The sequence below is a fragment of the Hibiscus syriacus genome, unplaced genomic scaffold, assembly GCF_006381635.1.
Source record: "Hibiscus syriacus cultivar Baekdansim isolate YM2019G1 unplaced genomic scaffold, ASM638163v2 tig00000991_pilon, whole genome shotgun sequence".
NCBI classification, from domain to species: domain Eukaryota; kingdom Viridiplantae; phylum Streptophyta; class Magnoliopsida; order Malvales; family Malvaceae; genus Hibiscus; species Hibiscus syriacus.
Genome location: NW_024061840.1, coordinates 165,202 through 188,481, shown reverse-complemented (window position 1 = coordinate 188,481; position 23,280 = coordinate 165,202). Strand labels below are relative to the sequence as shown.

Below are 23,280 nucleotides of genomic sequence, written 5' to 3'. Positions count from 1 at the left end.
TTTCTAGAACTGCATGTCAATGATCTGGATATTCAGTGTTAGTTTTGAACTAAAACCATCTAATTTTTTTTCTTCTTAATCAAAACTTTTAGTACTCCTTATGAAAGATATTCAGCTCATCAAAATAGAAGTGAAAGAGGGTCATAAGCTAATTTTTTTTGATCTTCTTGTTTGGTTTTTCTTTAAATCAGGGAATTGATCGTGAGTATCGACATAGTGAAATCGCCAGGTTCAATCTGAGAGACTGCTGGTACTAGTTTACTGGAATTGTATTGATCTGACCTGTGGTTTTCAGCGTCCTATGAGCTCGTATTATTTTTAATAAGTTCATGTTGATTATGGGACTGATATATTATGAACGAATTTGAATTTTTTTACACGTTTTGGAAATTTCTTTCATAAAGAGTACTAAAAGTTTTGATTAAGAAGAAAGAAAGAAAAATAGATGGTTTTGGTTTTAAACTAACATTGGTATCCAAATCATTGACATGTAGTTCCAGAAACATAAAAATTTCAACAAAAAACACACAATACGAGCTGAAAATGGGAAAGTGCGAAAGAGGAAAAGCTTAATTCAGACACCCCAAAAAAAAAATAAATACCTTCTTGCAAGTAAGGGGAGATGCTAATAAATAAACGCAATCGGTGTTGTGTTCCATCAATTCTTCCTCCATTTTTTCTTTGTAAATAAAAAGCTGAAAGACATAGCACTGCTTGGGTTTACAATTTTACATGGAGGAAAAATTGAAGAAAAAAAACCAAACAAGAGTTCATGTGAGGGAAAGAGACTGAGAGGTGAGTGCGCTGTTTGAGATTTCATTATATTTGATAATCTGTTGGAAAATCTTTAACCACAATGATTAAACGAAGAAATTATTATATGTCATTTATACAAAATAATTACAGCTTTGTTGATGAGTTTCAACAATGATACTTAATTTATCTTAGTAGTATTTTTCAACTCTGCATTTCTAACCCCATTTTTTCTCATAAGCATTTCATCGAACATCTATGCTTCACCTGAGATGATATGTATCTAACATTACACTTTAAATCGTTGATGGTCCCGATAGTCCCTTGGTCGGGTCTTCTCTCAATGAACCCTTATTCAAGTCAATACTTCCACATAATTCAAAGTAAGATTAGAATTTCTCATGCATCCCCGACTGAAAAGTTACGATGAAAATGAGAAGAGAGAAACGAAAAAGGAAATTTGAGATCGAAAAAAGAATTCGGGGTTTATAATGAAATTGAGGACTCTGTTGCAAGTTTTAAAAGTTGGGGGACCTAAATGCAAGCGCCTGAAAAGTTCAGTGACCATATTGCAAACGTACTAACTATAACACCCATCTTCTGTATACCCTTCCGTACACGAGATATAGATGTCACATCACTTTTAGAATAATGTTTATAATTTGAAAACCCTTAAAAATTTGTTTCAATTTGATTAACCTTTATCATAGTTTAATTACATGCCAGCTAAGTTCTTAAATTGAATAAGATTGTCATAATATTACTGATGAGTCAATCTTTAATTGATGAAAATTGCTGATACTGCTACACTCTTTATGCACTAATCTTTGCCTTTACCTACGCGTGAAATCACACTTTAAGTAATTACTTAGTGAAACACAACATCGTAACGTAACCTTTAAATATACATAAATATGTCACATTTATTTATTGCGTACTAAATCGTATATTCTTTAAGTATCCCATACTCCTCCTGATTCAAACCTTATTCCATTCACCATTTTCTTAATTCATTTTCGTATGCCTAGCGTACATATCTTCCTTTATATTTTTCTTTTCCATTTATCTCTTTAGTCATTATTCTTTATTTTTATTAATAGTATCCATTCATGATTATAATGCACCTATATGCATTTCAATTATGTCATCCTTACATGTCTTTTATACACTATTATACCTTTCATTTATGGCATCCTTTCATGCCTTTGATACACTATTATACATTTCATTTATGGCATCCTTTCATACAATTATGCATTGTTGTACAATATATAAATATATCATCCCTTCATATCACAATACATTAAAATTCCTTTATTCTCTTATTCATCAGTGTTTAACGTTTGTCTAACTGGCATAATTGACAGTTTTCTGTCAAATGCACAGCTAGGCCATTATTCTTTTACTCAACGGTACTTAATCGTTCATCTAACTGGCATAATTGACACTTTTCTGTCAAATGCCCAGCTAGGCCTCAAAGACACTTAATCTTTCATCTAACTGGCATAAATGACACATTTCTGTCATATGCACAGTTAGGCCTCTTGATCTTTTATTTTAGAGCAATCTCTACTATATTAATATTCATCATATCAATTAACACTTTCCATCATTATACATTCTATGGTTTATACTCATATTGTCAGTGCAATAATACCTCAATTTTCTTTCTATAATTTACTTGAATTACTCATCCAATACAATTACAACAATTCACCCTTTTATTATAAACTTCTGACAATTTCATTTTTCACGGAATGTTTCATTTCAGTAAGTATTCCATAATCTACATCTCTAGTGTTAATATCATTATTTATCAACCATTTCTAAAATCTATGTGGTTTGCATACTCATTACTAATAAAAGATCCATTTCCTTATTATGTAGTTCTTATGTGTATACCCATATGTTTCTTATCATGTTAGCACACGAAGTGTCCTATATGGAAATTCATACACTTAGTATGATTTCCTTATCATTTTAGCGTACGAAACACCCTATCTGAAATTCATACACTTAGTATGATTTCTTAACATTTTAGCGTACGAAATACCCTATCTGAAATTCATACGCTTAGTATGATTTCTTAACATTTTAGCATACGTAATGCCCAATCTGAAATTTGTACACTTAGTATGACTTCTTAACATTTTACCATACGAAACGCCCTATCTGAAATTCATACACTTAGTATGATTTCTTAACATTTTAGCGTACGAAACGCCCTATATGAAATTCATACACTTAGTACGATTTCTTAACATTTTAGCATACGAAACACACTATCTGAAATTTATACACTTAGTACGATTTCTTAACATTTTAGCGTACGAAACGCCCTATCTGAAATTTATACACTTAGTATGATTTCTTAACATTTTAGCGTACGAAACGCCCCATATGAAATTCATACACTTAGTATGATTTCTTAAAATTTTAGCGAAACGCCTTATCTGAAATTCATACACTTAGTATGATTTCTTAAAATTTTAGCGTACAAAACGCCTTATCTGAAATTCATACACTTAGTATGATTTCTTAAATTTTAGCGTACGAAACGTCCTATCTAAAATTCATACACTTATAATGATTTCTTGTATTTTGCACATTTAGTGCCCTTTGGAAATCACCAATTTACATTAATAAGCCATACAAGTAGGTCTATCGTAACATATACATACATATTTAAATGCACTCACCTGACTTTCCTTACTAAGCATCCAAAGTGTAAGGCGGATTACTCATGTACTTTGCCTTTACCCTTTGTTTTACTTAACTCGGAAGCTTGGTTTCGATCTGACTCAAGCATCCATTAAAACATGTATCATACTCAAAGTTAGTATATTTTCTAACCATTATAATTAAACAATACTCAAAAGGACATATCATTAACTTTCTATAACAATATCAACCTATTTTTAACCTTTCTGGCTCTATATTATCGATACCCTTATCATGGTATCGATATTACTATACTATGGTATCGATAGTACTATACTATGGTATCGATACCCCCTTCTGATATCGATACCAATTTTTGATTCGATGTTGCTTGGTATCTATACTCTTACCATGGTATCGATACTACCTTGTCGGTATCGATACTGATTCAAACAATATCGATACTACTCAGGTATTGCATCCCATTTTAGCCTATAATATCAGTATTGTTCTTAGCAGTACTTATAACCCTACCCAGAATTTTCAGTTTTCAACTCGATTTTCATCCCAAAGTGGTCAATTCTCGTTATATTTACCCCATACAATAGTATTAAACTCTTCCTTAACTATCCATACTAACATTCCTTCATTTATCCTCTTAAAACATCTAAAATCATTCAAGAACATTCAATTCTAAGAATCAAACCATTTTTTTCTAATATGTTCTTAATCCCATCTAATACATCTAATCTCTCATTTACCTCTATGACAAGTCAATTCTACCAATAAACCTCAATAAACACTTATATTTTAACATATCACTTCAAAACCCATTTTCTAAAATTTCTCATATTTCCTCCATTTCATAATTTTAACCTTTTTTAATCCTTCATTAAGTTTACATATCACTTAATGTTACCAAAACAACCCATAATTTAAAGAAAGAACTAGCTAATAGAAGTTTACCTTATACCATGAGGATAACACCACTCACGTGAAGGAGAAGAAGAAGAAAATAAATGCTTCACTTTCCTCTTTTCCCCCTATTTAAAGTCCTAACTATGATATATTTTTAAATTCCTTTATCTTTTTAGAAGACCAAAATGCCTCTTACTTTATCAAGTGATACACTTTAGTCTAAAAACTATTACTGATCCTTCTCATCTTTTATTATTTACTCGAATACATCCTCATATTTTTAAATCCTTTCAATAAAATTCCTAATTCAATATTTGGGGTATTACACTAACGGCAGTGTAACGGCGTCAAATGGCCGATTACGTCGGGACCATATTACAAACGGACTAAATGTTAGAGGACTGTATTGCAAGTTTTAAAAATTGAAGGACCTAAATGAAAGCTTTAAAAAAATTCAGTGATCATTACTATAATTACCCTATAATTAAAAATATAACAACAATCGTAATTTAAATTCCGGATGAGTAGCAGAGGATGATGCTGGGTGATTGCGCAAAAGCTGTTGCATTATAATTGAAAGGAAAATTAACATATTTTGGTAAAATAATTATTATGACATGAAAATGAATAGTAGAAAAAAGAAACAGAAAAGGGTTTGATATTATCGTGCAGCTTTCAAGGCTGCTAACGTTTTAGCCATCAAGAAAGCGAAACAATCCATAAAATTATCAATTTAGTTAGGTATTACCATAAATTCATTATTAATTTCTTAAATTAAACCTATTTTTTAAAAAGATTTTTTTATATAAAATATTAATATAAATCGTCTAACTTTTAGTGGGCTCATAAAATTTCACTTTATTGGTTAATGGGCTATTCACTCATTTGATTATAGGGTTGCAGGGAGAAGAAATGATGACCACCATAAATGTCCTCTTCCCTCGTCTCTTTTTCATATCAGATCTGAAATTTGGTCTTTGATTAGGGTTTCAACTTTCACAGAGATGGAGACGCTGCCGCAATTATACGATCGAAGGAAGATGTTAGCTTCGTCGAAATCGATTGGTCGTTGTACAATATCATGTATCTCCGTTTCGCTTACCCAGTTTGCTCTCGTTTTGGTTCCTCTCTTCTTCTCCTCTTCTCCTCTTTTCATTCAACTTACACTCTCGGGTATTTTCTCTCCCGAAAACATATGGCGATCTATTCAAAATTATAGATTTTACTGAAGGTCAATAATACACCTCTCTTTTCTTTGCAGCTTTAATTTTGCTTATAGTTCTGGGATCTGGAGGGTGGTGTAGACGGGTCCTTGGATTCCGTGCATCTGCTCCAGCTTTTGTCTTCTTCAGTGTATTTTTTGTTTGGGGTGTTTATCTTACTATTGTTCGAAAAGGTACCTTTGCTGCCCTCTATTTTTCAAGTTAATTATAATCGCAGGATATCTTTTGTTGCATCACAGATTTTTGGGGAACAATTATAGATCTATCGGCATAAGTGTAATCTCAATTGCTTAGCATTTGTTTTCATTAATTTGAAATCGTGGATGAAGTTTGGTAGTTATTAATAATTTTTTTTTTGATATTTTCCAGTAATTTGATTGTCAAAATGGGAATGGGGAAATTAACATCCTTTTGTCTTATAACAACCTATTATTTGCTCCATGTTTGCAGCGATTTCAAATGTTATGGACGTTGTGTTCAATGGAGAGATGATTATGCTCATCATTGGTTTATGTAGGTTGTTTTTCTCTGCCTCATTTAGCCTTTTGCAACAGTCATAACTTGCTTAGTGGCATACAAAGTTTGTTCTACTAACTTTTGCTGATCATTGATAAAACCTGCTAATTATGTTATTTCCAACGGCAGGATCATGCGAAAGGATCCTGGTTTTGTGGCACACGAGCCCTTCTGTTTGGATGAACTTGATGAAAATTCTGTTTTTGGTGTTCAAACCCGCGATGAGGTTGTCCAGTTTCTTTTGTTGTTATTCATGTGAAGTGATTCTGGAAGAAATAATAGTAGTAACATGCTGCATGCACATTGGTGAAAAAAAGGCTTAATGTAACTGATTAGGATTCTCTAATTTCTTAAAGTTTCAAGACGTATTTACCAAGTAAAGTTTGTTTGAAATGTGCAACTTCTCCTATTGGGTTCTACCAGTGAATTTAAGACAGAAAGTTTCCTGTCAAGCTCATTCGAAATTGTTTCTAATTGGTTCTATCACGTATTGTTTCCTTTCAATTTTGTTGATATAATTGTTTATTCTCTTCCAGAGTTCTCTTTTGCAAATGAGAGTAAGATACTGTAAGAGCTGCAAGACATGCATACAGGGTTTTGACCACCACTGCCCTGCTTTTGGAAACTGTATTGGTACTAAAATTCAATTTGTTTTTGGCAGTACGTTTTTTTAAAGTTTCTTTGATTTCTCTATACCTTCTTAACCTGTTCTTCTAATGTAAATTATCTTTTGTTAATGCGATTATTCTTATCAAAATATAATCCTCCTTGGTGGTTGATTTTTTTGTGTCATCATGCAGGCCAGAAAAATTATGTAATCTTTATTGTTCTTCTTGTTGGATTTATCACTACTGAAATTTCCTATGTATTCTGCTCCTCCCAGTGTGAGTATAAGCTTGACTATACCTGAATTCTTAATCTACTAGCTTTAGTCTTGATTTAATGAACACTGATTTATTTGGATTTGTAGCTTATGTTGCAATGCTTTCTGAAGTTTAGGAATTTCTTTTGCTTACTTTACTCAAATTATTTACTTTCTTTTAAACACATGTTTATTTGCAGTTACCTCAAAATTTCAAGTTTTGAAAGAAATGAGAATGGAGGTAAGTCATTGCTTTAATAGTTTATCTAATATATTTTCTTTAGTTATCAGTGCTTACATGTTGATGTTTCCGCCTCTTCTGCATGCTTTGGGTATAGACTGGTTCCATTTTGGTAATGGCAAGAAGCACATTGCTTTTTGTGTTCTACAAGTGCTGTGGCAGGTTTCTACCATTTGACTTCTAATTTTGTTCTTGTTTCTGGATCCTCTAGGTATATCTGTTGGTATTTATTTCCCTAAAATATATTACTTAAGAATTTTATATCTATGCAGGGATATTTCTGATATGGCATGTCTATTGCATATGTTTCAATATCAGAACCGAAGAGTGGGTAAGTTCCCTGCTAGACCAAGGATAAACTATTATTTCTTTAAGTTAGAGGTGAGCGTTCGATCGAGTCGAGTAAAAAAATTTTGAGTTATTCGAGTTGATGAGTCATATTTTACAACTCAAACTTAACTTGAATTTTTTTAGTTGAGTTTAAGAAATTCGAGTCAAGTTATTCAAGTTTATATATTTTATATTCTTTTCACATTATAATGTTATTTAATATATCAAATACAATCTAAAATTATAAAATATATTCATAATATTATATTTTAAAGAAAGTATTTTGAGAGTAAAATATTGATGAGAGTATAAAGGAGTCAAGGAATTGATGAGAAGAAAGAATTTGCAAACTATTGTAATCAAAAGACAAAATTAAGTAAAATGCAAAGTTAAGGAACTAGATAAAAAAGAGAGTATATTTTTAGTGAAAAAAAAGAATTGAAGTTACATAGGTATTCTATTATGGAATATGAGCATGTGGTTCAAATTTGGTAAAAACAAACTTAAAATAAAGCATGAATTGAAGAAATAAGGAAATTATGAAAACTTGAGGGACTAAATTGAAAAATAAAAAATTGTTATCAAAAGAGGAATTGAAGGTGCATATGTATTCTACGATGGTTTAGGAGCATGTGATTCAAATTGGTGAAAAATAGACTTAAAATGAATGAGAAATTGAATGAATAATGAAATCAGGGACTTAATCGTATGCCCGTCAAATACTGTCAAATTTTCGTTTTTTCCGAGTAATTCAAAATTTCAACTCGACCCGAACTTGAAATTCGAATTGATAATTCAAGTTGACTCAAATAACCCGAAATTGAAAAAAAATCGATTTTTCGAGTTAAGTCGAGTTTTGCTAACCACTAAATTATTTTTTGTGTTAATTGTTAGAAATAGTTTATTTAATCTGCAATATACGTAATAAGAGAAAAATGATAAATGCTGTTCATTTAATTATATGCAGGTAAACTGGAAGAAGTATCCAGAGTTCCAACTTAATGCTTCATCTTTACCAGGTGATATATTTTTATTAGAACAATTCTTATTTCTGGGTATCTATGTTTTATGATGTTCTCTCTCTCTCTAATTTTTATTCAATTGACTGCATCCAGGAGAGAACTGTCATGGGATGAGGTTTAAAAATCCATATAATAAAGGAATCGTACGAAATGTCAAGGAGTTCTTAACATTGAAATGATGGAAGTCTTACTGCCCATCTTGCTCCTGTTGCATTCCCTGGTTGTTTTGCCGCTCTCATGCTTAGCTGCTCGGTAACAAATTTTACTTCTCAAACACGGTGCAACTACAAAGTTTTGATTTTTGGCTTCTCAGGACATGCCTCTAGAAGGTCAATTACAGTGTGCGGCATACTTGGTGCATGTCAGGTATGTGTCTCGTACATTGTGGTGCGATATTCTCTACTCTTGGTCATTTATTGGAAAAAGGTTGAACTGGCAATTTTAAGTTTTTAACCACCAATCGAGAAAAAAAATAAATTTACAAATCGTGTTAGCTTAGAGAAAATTATTACAGTTAATCACCATGATATAGAATAGTACAAAGGGGATATAAGGATTTTATAATTTCTGTTTGCCCTTGTGTCATTTTTCCCTGTTTCATTAGAGAGAAGTGGGTGACGGTTTGTCTGCTATAGCTAGGCTCTTTCCGGTTATCATCAACAACCATGATGGTCTTTTAAAATCGAATTTGGCAAAGAGCTGATCATATTCAGCCTGTTGTGGCAGAACTGACCGAATCTGACTCAACCATGGCCCAAATCTTTGTGGCTGTCTTTGGCAATAGCCTCATTGGACGTTGCTTGTCATGGCTAGATATGGTGATGGGGTTCATATAGGTTAGTGTAATCCCCATTTAAATAATTTCGAAAGTTAATAGTAAATATAAAATTTCATAGTAGGAGATAATCTGATTATTGGTGGTCCTTTGCCCCCAGTTTTTTAGCACACGACCACCTGATTTTATGGTCTGTCGAACATCCTTCCTCTAATTAGTCAGCCCTTTCCTCCATTAATAGCTAAGATTAGAATCACAATATGTAATGACCTTAACTGAGTCGCTTATATGAAAATAGGGACTGGAGAATTACATGTGCGGGATACAGATCCAACTGAAGGAACTTTTGTTATGTCCTTGGCTTCCCTTTTGATCACATAAAATGATATGGAAATTGAAGCATTGATTGAAGTTCCAATGCCACTATGAGAGATCAAGAAAACACAAGATGCTTCAACTTTTTGTTCCTTTTTTTGAGTAAAATGTTATAACTTCTATATTAGATTATGAAGATGAAAGATTTGATATTACTTGATAGAAACTTACCTATGCAAGAAGGTGGATGTAGAAATAGTTTGTTCCTGCACTGTTTCTTTGAATTCAGTTTGTGAAATTGTATTTGCCAATCTCTCTCCACCATCCTAATAAACCACCATGGTCTTCGGTTATGGAAACAATATAACCATGATTTAGTCCTAGCACCACTCCACATCCATAACCCATCATTGCAAATTTAATAGTCCTTCTCTTGTGCCCTTAAAATACCATTGTATTTGCAATGATGGGATTTGGATGCGGAATGGAGTTAAGATTGAGCTTAGGTTATATCGTTTTTATGACACGAAGACCATTGTGGTTTGTTAGAATGGTTGGGATAGATTGATAATACAATTCCATAATCTGAATCCAAAGAAACAGAGCAAGAACAAACTAGTTTTGTATCTAACATCTTGCTTATGTAAATTTCTAACAAGTATATCTAAAGTTTCATCTTCCTAATATAATATTTAAGTTAAAAAAATGTTTGTTTAAATAACCTTGTCTTGATGTACTAACATAATTTCTTGGACCTTCCCAAAATATCCATAGTGACTATGAAATGGTGGCTATAATATCTAATAGTCGAGCTTTATGATTCATCTGTGTATGTAGCATACATCAAAAAAATGATTCGACATGAGAAATTGGGTTTCCAAATTTAAAATTGTTTTTGATCTTAAATGACTACAAATTTGTTCAGGCAATAAAATATATGTGAACCAAAGGATGCTACGAAACAAACTTCTTAAGCATAGGATCCAGCACCACCACTTGTAATCCTATTGATGTCTACTACTAAGATCCCCTTAGTATGTCCTATCCAATTTCGTGCAAGCCATATCTTCTTCTTATCCCATGCATAGATTTCTAGTAAAAGATTCAACGTATCTATTTAATAATGTTGGTATATAGTCTCCACCAACGAAATCGAAAAGCGTTAGCCATTAACAAAACAGGTACGTGGAATCTTAGCCTAAAGATCCCCAACAATCTTTGCAACTTGCTTATAAAGTTTTCAAGTTGCATCAATGCATTCTATTCTAAGCTTATCAATAATAACGAATAATCCCAATCTTTTCTAAGGTGGTATGCCAAATCTTAAACAATCATTCCCACTGTTTTTTCAATAATATAAGGAGATTACAAGATAGTATTTGTTCGTAATATTTCTTAGCCATTGATAATGCACACATCTATGGACGTAACTGTTTGAACCCATGACCTTTAGAGAGAACTTCGTTCCCTTTAACCAATGAGGTTAATATGTTCCTTTAGTAAATGGATTCAATAATCAAGAGGGACATAGGATTTTATGTAAGAAAATATTAGAAAGCTGTTTAAAATTTTTTAAATGTAAAATTAGATTATCAATAAAAAATATAAAAGAAAATTTAAATTATATGAATATTTCAATCCATCCCTGTCGATGATGATGACTCGGCTTTAAGGAGGATTTATTTCCAGTGTTAATGTTGCTTTGATAGCATAATCAACGAGATATTTATGGAACTTTGATGATACAATATTACTGTTTATGGAAGTGGACGGTCAAGTCGCTGATGCAGAAGACGTTTATCTAAATTTGTCCATCACTGAGTCCACATTAGAATTTGAGTTTAGTGTTTCAAAAGTTGAGAAGACGTGTTTTCTTGTTGATCTGAATCAAATAATACGATTTTGGTTTTTATATCTTACTCAAATTCAGGATTTCGTCACAATCTACTTTTATAATATTATTAGTTAATCAACATAAATATTTAATCTAAAATAATTACCATCACTAATAATACTATAAAAGTAGAACATAAATCGAATCCAAAACTTGAACAAACCACAATCTAGTCGAAGTAAAGTAGTTTATATATGTTTGAATAGGTCAGAAATTCAAGGGTCTAAAATTTTGTGAACTGAACCATTACAAAATGGTCATTAATTTTTTTTTCAAATTATTAAAACGTTACATTGATCATTTTATAATTTTTAAAAGTTCAATGAGTTAAATAATTATTTGATCAAATTTTAAATAAATGTATACCTACTATATAAAATTCGTATCTAACATATCAAAATAAGTAATGTCCTTAAAATATAAGAGAATTATTTAATATTTTTTAATTTAATAAGTACATATAAATTTCAAAAAATTATTTGCGTACGTTAACTATATTTTTATAAGATAATAGTATTTTAAATATTTAGTTAAAATATTAAAATTATAAACTATAATTTAATATTTTCGTGAAGTTAATTTTTAAAAGTTGTAGATATGGCAATGAACGAGGCCGGGGATGGACACAAGAGAGTAACCGAGGCCATCATTCTTAAAAATTTCAAATTATCATATATTTTAATTTTTTTCATATTTTCTATTGATAATATATTTTCATCTTTTAAAATTTTATAAGCTCGTCTCTTCTTAATATTTTAGAAGTTTATTTCTACTAACATAAAATATTATGTCCATCCTAAAAAAAGGTAAATCCTCCATGACAATGATGAATTAGTATAAGAATGGATAAAAAAATTTATTTTTAGAGTAAAAATATATTAAATTTTAATAGAAATAAACTTATAAAATTTTAGAGATAAAAATATATTATCAATAAAAGTATTAAAAAAATTTAATTCTATGAAAATTAAAAAATTTCAAGGACGATTGCACTGGTTAACTCACTTAACCATCCCAAATTAGTATATTTGCTTTGCCTACTCTCCTGGCATTTGCCTTTGTATCTCAATCTGTGCTTCCCTTCTAATCTCGCGTTTAATATTTAAATTATTAGTTTTGGTCTGTTTTAGTATCTAAGCTTTTAATTTTTTTAAAATTATAACTAATGTTTAGTTTTTATTTCATTTTAGCACTCTACTGTTAAGAACTTAATGTGTTTAGTACCTAAACTATCAGTTTTGGTCCGTTTTAATACCTAAACTTTCAAAAAAAATTCAAAACTTAACGTTGAATTTTGAACATGGGTACTAAAATGAAACAAAAACTAAACTTTACATATGATTTTAAAAAAATTAAAAGTGTAGGTACTAAAACGATCTGATAATTCAAAATACTAAACGCAAAATTTAGCCTAAAATGTTTTATAAATTGATAACACCGACATTTTGTACGCTCCACAACTTAGTTTATTGAGTATAACTATTACATATATTCCCCCTACCCATTCCTACTTTGTTCCCACTTTCCAGGGAACTTCAATTAGGATAACAATTTTATGTTTTTTTTATTAATAATTATATATATATATATATATATATATATATATATATATTTAATTTATAATATTATATTGGAAATACATATTTTATTATTTAAAAATATTTTTTAATAATGATGTTAAATATTGAATTAAATCTTGAAAGAAAACTATTAAATTAACTTTAATTATGATTAATCGGTATGGTGAATTGATGGTCATGATCATTGATATTTTACTAAAATATTTTTTTTTATATATAAATTTTTATCGTTAAATAATTAAGAATCTTTTGAACATATACTATTTACAATTTCAATACAATAAAGAAGATTTTACAGAATCTGTTTAATTGATAAAATAAAACCTCATTGAATTCATAAAATTTAAACTCGTCATTTTACAACATTAAAGAGAATTAATGAATAACCGTAACAGGTGTAGGTCGATCTATTTTAGCATTTTTTTTTCAATTTTATAATAATATATGCTATATTTTTTTATTTGAATAAATTCACATATATTTAAAGATAATGTTATTTATAGAGAACATATCATCCTTTGTTAATACAATTATTTCTGAATCATCAAGCGATAATAATAAAATAAAATCATTTCTCAAGTTAGGTTGACAAGTTGATTTTTTTTAAGAAATTAAAGTTTTAATTAAGATATTAATAAAATTATATTCGAAGCCTCTACATAAAATAAAATTTCTGTAATCCTCTTAACAAATAAAATAGTAAAATAATATCTACTTTGCTTCAGTTGACAATACCCCACGGTTCGAGATGTTGGTTAAAAGAGAATAGAGAATTTAGAAGAATTAATTGTTAATTTAGCTAAAAATAACTCTCACACAGCTTTACAACACTTTCATAAGAAATGTTCAGAAAAAGTGGCTCAGAAGGGGAAAATAAACAAATAAAACAATCCCTTCGGACTAATTTGCCGAAAACAATGCTTAAACTATGTAAAATGTGCGTGTATGAAGTCCCTTTTCCTTTTAAAGGAAAACAAAATTGACTGTACACATATTTGAAAAATTAGATTTAGAGTTCTCAAATTGAAAATTTACGAGTTAGGGATATAACGAGGGTTGTCGTTGACATCAAATTTGTATTGTCTTACGTGTTTTAACTATTTTGCAATTTGAATCTATCGAGTGATCTCAATAGTAGTAAAAGAGAATGTTATTTTTTTTTAAATTTATGAGTTCGAACAGTTACGTCATAGTGTATTGTCAATAGACTAAAAATTATAAATATATATTATCTTGTAATTATCTCATAAGCAAAATAATAAAAAAAGAGAAAGATAAGTTTTAATTTTGATCACTTAGAAGATGTGTGAGATGAAAGTCTCATTTATAATTTTGTATGATTTTTGAAAATGAATACTCTTTTCGATTCTAATTCTTTCACTCTTTATTATTTTCTTTCTGTTATTTGGTAAGTACAGCTTTTAAGCTATTAACATCTTTTGAAATTCCTAACAATTCTTAACGTGATCTTAAATTGTTATTACTCAAATATATATTTATATATGTGTGTGTTCATTCATAAGTTAAATCAAATATATAATTATTAATTTACCAAAATATATATATTTATATATATAAAATTATTAGAATAATTATTCGAAAGTTGGTAGATATGTGATCATAATAATTTATATCTTCCTAAATCTATGAACCTTCCCATGTCCATTACCTAAAAATTAAAAAAAAAATAAGCAATTTGATTTCTCAATAGGAAAATTAGGTAATTAGGTAAAAAGAAAAGTGAAAAAAAAGAAACGCAAAGATGATAACAACGACGCCGTCTCCGGGTCAAAACCACCTTGACTCCATTTAACACGCTGCAATTTCATTGGCTGGACATTTTATTACCATTATTAACCCAATTTATCCTCTCATTTTACACTACCCGATCGTACGGATAATTCTCACTGAACGAAGTAATCAACGGTTGAGATCTTCCCTTTTAGATCTCCCTAAAAAACAAATAGTATCTGACAACTGCCCGTAACTTTGTTCCTGTAACTGGTACGGGCAGCTCCCGCTTCTATATTCGGACACCTACCACTTCTATATTTGGGCACCTACAAACTCCAATAAATAAAAGAAGAAGAAAAATAAATAAATAGTACCAAATAAATAAATAATAATTAATTATTTTTCCCCCTTCAAAATCTTTTGAAGACTACTACTTAAACGTGAACTTTTCCCAAATTTAAGCGAGAGGCCAGCCCACCACCAACCGCCACCGGAGGGCCTCGCCGACGACCGATGGTGAAAGCCAGAAGTAATTCTGAAGCGTTTTTCTTTCTCTCTTGAAAGGTGGGTCAGGGACTGAGCTGTGGGCGAATCAAGAGAATGGAGTGTTCAGTGCAGTTAAAGTAGGAGATATTGAAACCGTGGAAGCTTTGTTAAAGAGACAACCAAGTCTTTTATATCATTCAACTGTTTATGAACGCCATTCTGCTCTTCATATAGCTGCTGCTAATGGTCAGATCGAGGTGGGTACTGGGTAGCCCCTTTGAAAGCTTTCTGAAGATTGCTTCTTCGGATTATGTTTTTGGTTTCAATTCATTGATTTGAAAATGTGTGCTCTTCATTCGTTGGTAGATTTTGGATATGCTTTTGGAGAAATCCGTGAACCCAGATGTGGTGAATCGTTACAAGCAGGTAATTCCCATTTTTGAAGCTTTTAAGTTCTTTTTATTTATATATTATCTTTATTTAGTATTTTATTTGTTGCCTTTCAATGGTTTCAGGCTCCACTTATGTTGGCTGCAATGCATGGGAAGATCTCCTGTGTGAAGAGGCTTATTGAAGCTGGAGCTAATGTATGCTCTTTTTGAAATTCCCAGGAGCTGCAATTCAATCTATTTTCTTCTTGAAATTCCCAGGAGTTGCAATTCAATCCATTTTCTTTTCATGTTGAAAATATAATTTTGATTTGAATGATCTGATATATGCTTTTTTTTTCAGATCTTAATGTTTGATTCCCTTCATGGAAGAACTTGCTCGCACTATGCAGCCTATTATGGTCACTTTGACTGCCTTCAAGCCATCCTCTCTGCTGCTCAATCTAGCCATGTTGCCGTTTCATGGTTGGCTTCGTTTATCATAATCTATTCTTGATTAATTGGGTGATTGATCTCAGTTCTTTTAATTGATCTTATATATATTTGGATTGGATATCAAAGTCAGGGGATATGCACGATTTGTGAATATAAGAGATGCTAGGGGAGCCACTCCCTTGCTCTTAGCAGCCCGTCAAAGACGGCCTGTATGCGTCGATATCCTGTTAGACAATGGTGCATTAGTCTTTTACAAACGAATTTAATGATTGGAAATCTGTTGTTTTTCAGTTTTCCAGGGAGCACCCCTCTTCATTTGGCTGCTAAAGGTGGTTCCCTCAATTGTATCCGTAAGTTATTAGCATGGGGTGCCGATCATCTTCAAAGAGATGCATCTGGGTTAGTTTAATTCAACTATTGTTTATATGGATTTCTAATTTATTTTCTTATTGCAGATCTTTTGTTCTTCATGTTTTTGTTTAATGATTTCGAGAGATTTCTGATTTAGTCTCATTATATACTAGTCAATCCTTTTGTCTTACATGGTCTGATGTAAAGTGGTGGGAATCTGTTCCTTGGCTTTGATGCTTTTCCTCTTATTTTTTTCTTACCATATGTGAAATTATATGATACATGTTTAATTATATCTTATTTCGTCTGTAATATATGTTTATATATATATCTTTTGGCTTAATGTTATGTTTATATCCTGACAGGAGAATACCGTATGTAGTTGCTCTAAAGTACAAACATGGAGCATGTGCCGTCCTGCTAAATCCTTCATCAGCTGAACCTCTTGTCTGGCCAGCACCTTTGAAGTTCATAAGCGAGCTCAACAGCGAGGCGAAATCACTATTAGAACAGGCCTTAATGGAAGCAAACAGGGAAAGGGAAAAGAACATCTTGAAACAAATATGTTATTCACTTCCATCTCATTCACCCTCGCATTCTGAATCCGGGTTAGAGGACACTATTTCTGGGGTAAAACTACGGAAACAACACCATGTGTTCGATTTCTATTTTCAGTTAAGCTAAGTGTTTGTTCGATTCTTCACCGAATGGAAACCATTGTCTTTTCTAGATGTCCACCCATTAAACTTGTGTTTAAATGCATAGATTTTCCCTTTATACATCTTAAATGCATAGCATAGTTTTTTCTTTTTCACTCTAGCATACTAAAGTCACCATAATATCCAATTTTGCATTGACCCTACTATTTAGCAGTGTTGTGGACCATGCTTTTCACTATTTACAACAACAGTTTGCAGTTGGAAACAATGGAACTAATATATTCACTGGGGAATTATTTCCATGTAGGTTAATGATTCCGAAGTATGCTGCATATGCTTCGAGCAGATCTGTACAATTGAAGTTCAAGACTGCGGTCACCAGATGTGTGCAAAATGCACACTGGCACTTTGCTGCCATAACAACCCGAACCCCACGACCGCAAGCGTAACGTCCCCAGTATGCCCCTTTTGCCGGAGCACCATCGTCCGATTGGTGGTAGCTAAGATAAAAGATTGCTACGTCGCTGATCATGAGATCGAGGTCAGTTCCCCGAAGCTGAGAAAGCCGAGGAAGTCGATGAATTTCAGCGAGGGAAGCAGCAGTTTCAAGAGCTTATCTGCAGTGGGTTCATTTAACAAGATGGGGAGGATTGGTGCAGAAAATGAATGGATGGATAAGCAGCCTTGATAATTAAATTGGACACTTTGGCAGCTTTCTGCTTAGTTAAAAGAGTTTCATGTTGTGAATGTGGGATTATTCCCCTTTTTCCCAATGGAAAAAGAGGAATGCAAAATGAAAAACTTATGGTCAGGAGTAGGAAGTCCCATAAGGTATATTGAAGGGGAGGTTGGGTCCATTTGGTATTTGTAGATTTGTAGGGGGAAATAAGCAAGGGAATTGCAGGTGTTGGATTGGTGGGGTCATATTGTTGTAATATTTGTTTACCTGAGATTGAAAAAGTAGTATTGGGCTATTTGGTTAATATAGTATTTGGAAATAAATTAATTTTTCTTCTGAAATGTTGAAAAAAAGCTTTGAACATTCTTCAATGGCTGCTCCTTGAAACTTTGTTCAAAGCAAGTAAGTTATAAGGTAGCATTTGTTTAGAATTTTTTTTAGTAGTTGATAATGCACACGTATCCTGCAAAAGTAATTGTTCAAATCCAAAACTTTATGAATTCTTGTATAAAAATTTAAAAAATAAAGTATAATTGATAAAATAATGTTTTTAACTTGACCATCTCCCTTTTTCTTATTTATTAGTATCGTGTTTATTTTTCTCCCCATAAATATTATTTTTTAATAATTATATTAATATTTAACTAATTAAAATTATAAAAATTTGGTATAAGATAAATTTTTAAATTTAACTTGTATTTATAGTATTAAAGTTTAAATATCATTTAAGGATATAACATCGTATCTTATTCAAATCTTTCTATATTCATAAACGCGTTTCTTATTTTTTTTTAACGGGAAATGAAATTGTTACCATTTCATTCAACAGCTTGTGAAAAGATATTGTTGCATATGAGCATGTCGATTTTTTTACACTTTTCTGTTTAATAAAGCAATTACATGGACATGGCAGCGGTCACGTAATTTTATTTTATTTTTTTTTTGCCATCGATTCTAAAATTTTATCTTGATTAATGTAGATCGACACGAGTGATATATATGATTTTATTAGGAATATATCTTAGCAGTGATTTTTTAAATATATAAAAACTCAAAAATTAGATATTACTTAAACTATATCAAACTACTTATCATTTGAATCAATCTTACTGATAACATTAAATTAGAAATTTCATACTAATAAAAAAAAACACTCACGAATTAAAAGGTGGAAACAGAACAAGCGGAGGCTGAAAAACATGAAATCACGCGTAAAAAATATCATTTAAAAATATTCAGACCAATAAAATAAGAAATTAAAAGTTTACCCAAAGTACATCACCTTATGACCCTAATGACTATTTAAGTAGTTTACTGAAAAAATTAATTTAAAAGTTTTCTATACAATAAATAGTGGAGTTATGGGGTGCAACAGTTTAATATAAGGTTAAAAGAAAACGTGATCTAATTATATGTGATCTAAAAGATCATAATTTTTAATATTTTCGGTTGTAACCTAAAATATTATGAAAATGATAACATTTTCGATTTACAACCTAAAATATATTTACATTCGAAAAAAGTAAGAAAAATTAACATTTTAAGTTATATACAACCTAAAATATTATATTATTTTATAATATTTTAGGTCGCACTTTATATTAATCTTATAATAAGTGGTTGTACCATAAAATTCTACTAATAAAGTCTTAAAAACAATTATCTTAAGGGGACGTTTGGATGGGAGAATGTGTGATTTTCATGGGAATGAAATCCACATTCCCCAGTTTGGTTAGCCGAGAATCTCATTTCCGATAATGTAAGATTACTAATAGTGAATTTTTTGCGGTATATTACCGGAAATGTCATTATCTCCCTTTCCTTAGGTATTGTTGAATTACCGGCGTTTTGGACTAAAATGCCCTTAATTTTTTTTTCTTCAAAAATATCATTTTTCTGTCGTTGAATAATAAAAATTCTATGAAGGTTAAATTACAAATTTATCCTTAAACTATTTTAGATTTACAAAAAAAATCTATAATTAAAATTTTATATGAAGTTCAGGGGTTAAAATAAAATTTTACCTTTTCATTAATCTTTTTTATATTTTTAATTTTGTAAAAAAAATTATATAAAATTTATGAATTTAAAGTTTTTAAAGAAAACATATAAATATTTTTCAACTTGTTAAAAAAACAAATATATAATAAAGATAATTTGGTTAAATATACATTTCAATAATCTTTTATTCCTTTAACCAAACACGGTAATCTTACACTCCTGCTAAACCAACTAAACACAAAATACAATATTCTCAGTAATTCTATTATCTGGTAATCTTACAATCCCACTAGTAATCTTACATTCCGTGAACCAAACGCACCATAAATAGAAAAACAGAGAGAGGGATTTCCATACTTAAGCGACGCGTTCGCTTGTCATTGGTTGGAGGAATTTGTGTTCCATATATTAATAAGAGAAAATAACTTCAGTGACCGAAAATGCCTTATAATATACAATTTTAACCAATTTTTTTTGGATTTGCGAAAATGACCAACAAATTCGCAACGCGATTTCCAAATTCGCAACTCGATTTCTGAATTCGCAACGCGAATTTTGTTTTTGCAACTCGATTTTCGAATTCGCAACACGAATTTTAATTTCGCACCAGGTTTTATTTTCGCACCAGGTTTTATTTTCGCAACACAAATGTTTTGGGTATATAACTACGCAGCAACAACAACTCATAACCTAAATCCCTAAATCGCAACTCATTCCATCTCCATCTATCACTCTCTCCGGCGACATTCGTTCCTATATCCAACGACATCCTTCCCCATCTCTAATTTTTTTACATAATTTTATTTTTATATAATTTTTCAAAGATTTCTCTCCCAAATTATCAACTATCAACTTAATAAAGGTATGTTTTTCTCTAAGTTAGTGATATGATATGTAGTTTATAGCTTGTTTGTTTAGTAAATTAATTTACAATTTGTAGAATGAAATCATCTAATGTTGATCATGTTTGGATATATTTGTGTTTTGGAGGGTCATGGGAGAATGTTCATGGTGTTTTATAATATATGCCTTTACCCATAAATCTTCAACTAAAACTGTCATTAAAAAAGTTAACTTATGATACTCTAATGTTACGTGTTGCAAAGATATTGAATTTAGAGCCTCTAAGTGGATTTAGGCTATCTTATCAAAGAAAATATAAAGTTTATTTGTTAAATGATAATGAAGATGTTGAACGATTCATTACTTACATTAGTGTTTCGCAAGAAGATGATGTTACATTGTATGTTGTTGAACCTAGAAGTAGTGAAGTTGGGTCAGTAGTGGGTAGTAATCAACTAAGTTCTTCAACCCTAGTTTATGGTGCTCACAATGTACAACGTTGTTATAAACCTCAAAATTTAATGGTTCTACCACAATTTCATCACCAATAAAATTTTGTTTCACCACATTTCCAATACCAAACACAATATCAAATACAATCTCAAAACCCACAACCTTTTCCTAATCCAAATCCCAATAAACTTTCAACACTAAATTCTGGTTTTCTTATTGATCAGTTAGACGATTATGAGCCAACAGAAAAAATTGTGAGTACTAGTCAGTATTCGAAATTTGATCTTGGTCAATACCCGGACTTTGATCTTGGTCAATACCCGGACTTTGATCTTGGTCAATACTCGGATTTTGATGATGTTTCAGAAGAAGAAACAGACCATGCGTGTAATGATTTTGATATTGGTCAATACCCGAATTTTGATGATGAAATAACCGCTGCCGAGGAAGATGTTGTTGATAATAATGAGGAGGAAGTTACGGCTGTGAATGAACATGTTGAACATTCATTCTGTAATTCATATAACCCTGAAGAAGAAAAAGAAGAAGAAATCCCCGAAGAAAAGAAAAAGAAGAAAATGACACGGGAGTATAACTGGAATATGCCAGAATTACTTCAGATACCAGAAGAAGAGTTGGTAAAGATAGCAGTTGATTGTTACACAAAAGTTATTCGTATCAAGAAATATGATTGTTTTGATACAAAGGAAGACTTGAAGATAGTTTTGTATACGAAATGTGTGGAAGATGGCTATAAACTAAAAGTTAACAAATCAAGCAAAGATCGTTTCGAAACAAAGTGTATGATTGATAAAAACTGTATGTGGCGTATGATTACAAAGAGGGTAAAACATTGCGAAATGTTTCAAGTTAGGACTTTTATTGATAAACATATATGTTCAAGAACCCAAGTTTTTCCTCACCATAGATAGGCAAACAAAAAGGTGTTGGGTGGTTTTCTGGCTGAGTTAATGTTTTTGAATGGCAGGGTATATCGGGGACATGAAATTATGACTGACATGAATGCCCGGTTCAAGATTAGTATCTCATATTCTCAAGCTTGGAGAGCCAAATGTTATTCCTTGGAATTGTTGAGGGGGTCCCCAGAAGCATCGTTTGCCCAACTGTCGGCTTATTGTCACAATTTAAAGCTGAAAATCCTGGGTCGGTAACTCATATCAAAACAGATAGAGATGGACGCTTTGAGTTGTTGTTTATCGCCATTGGTGCTGCGGTTAGTAAATCAATATAATTTTGTTGACTCATTTTTGTTAGTTACATGCATTTCACATTTAAATGATTATATTTCTTGTGTATATTATTTTGTAGATTCGTTCGTTTATTACTTGCATGCGCCCAGTATTATAGTTGACGGAGCACATTTGAAAGGTCGATACCTTGGACTAAACTTATTAGCAGTAGGTAGTAAACTTATTAGCAGTAGCCATGGATGCTAACAATGAGATGCTAACAATGAGATGCTAACAATGAGATACTGCCAATAGCTTACGGGGTTGGCAAATCTGAAACCTCTGATTCATGGACATGGTTTATGGGGCATCTTAGGGATTACATAGGTCATATTAACAATCTGTCAATCTTATCCGATAGGGAAAACTCAATTGACAACGCTGTTAGAAGGTGTTTCCCAGATGCTTTTCATGGACTTTGTGGTGTTTATTTGTACAGAAATCTAAAATCAAGGTCTGCTGGTATAAAAACTCACAAATGGACATACTGGAAGGTTGTAAAAGCTTATCGGGAAGTGGATTTTAATAAGCATATAAATTGTTTAAGACGTGTTTTGCCTCAATGTGCTCAAACACTAGAAGATGTTGAGTTTGAAAGATGGTCAAGAGTACATCAACTTGGAGTAAGATATGGTTTCATGACGTCTAATAGTGCAGAATCAATCAACGCTCTAAGTTGTCATTCCCGAAAATTACCCATTACTATGTTAATGGAGTTTTTTCGAGCCTCTATTCAACAGTGGTACTACAAGAAAAGAAACTATGTAGGTATTATTTCTTTAAATTCGTAATTTATCATATTTATATATTTTACTAAGTATTATTTATTTAAATTTATAGGAACATTGAAACGTCGTGTTACACCATAGACTGAAAAAAGATAACGAAACATGTTGTGAAGTCAACGTCA

General features: G+C 31.2%; 1 protein-coding gene and 1 pseudogene across 2 annotated transcripts; both read left to right on the top strand.

Moving 5' to 3' along the window:
* The first annotated feature begins 5,250 nt into the window (after positions 1–5,250).
* LOC120119076 (palmitoyltransferase ZDHHC6-like) lies at positions 5,251–9,829 on the top strand. Of its 2 annotated transcripts, none has more exons than XM_039138976.1 (12): positions 5,251–5,505; positions 5,594–5,728; positions 6,006–6,072; positions 6,201–6,297; positions 6,608–6,704; positions 6,872–6,955; positions 7,134–7,174; positions 7,272–7,337; positions 7,447–7,505; positions 8,472–8,523; positions 8,623–8,892; positions 9,600–9,829. In XM_039138976.1, exons 1-9 carry the CDS (start codon positions 5,337–5,339, stop codon positions 7,456–7,458), a joined length of 768 nt encoding a protein of 255 aa, XP_038994907.1. In that variant the 5' UTR covers positions 5,251–5,336; the 3' UTR covers positions 7,459–7,505; positions 8,472–8,523; positions 8,623–8,892; positions 9,600–9,829. The 2 variants fall into 2 exon arrangements, with proteins under 2 accessions (XP_038994907.1, XP_038994902.1); XM_039138971.1 differs by having other exon boundaries at positions 8,620–8,892.
* A 5,402-nt stretch (positions 9,830–15,231) lies between these two features.
* Positions 15,232–18,196, top strand: LOC120119066 (annotated as a pseudogene).
* Positions 18,197–23,280: the final 5,084 nt, after the last annotated feature.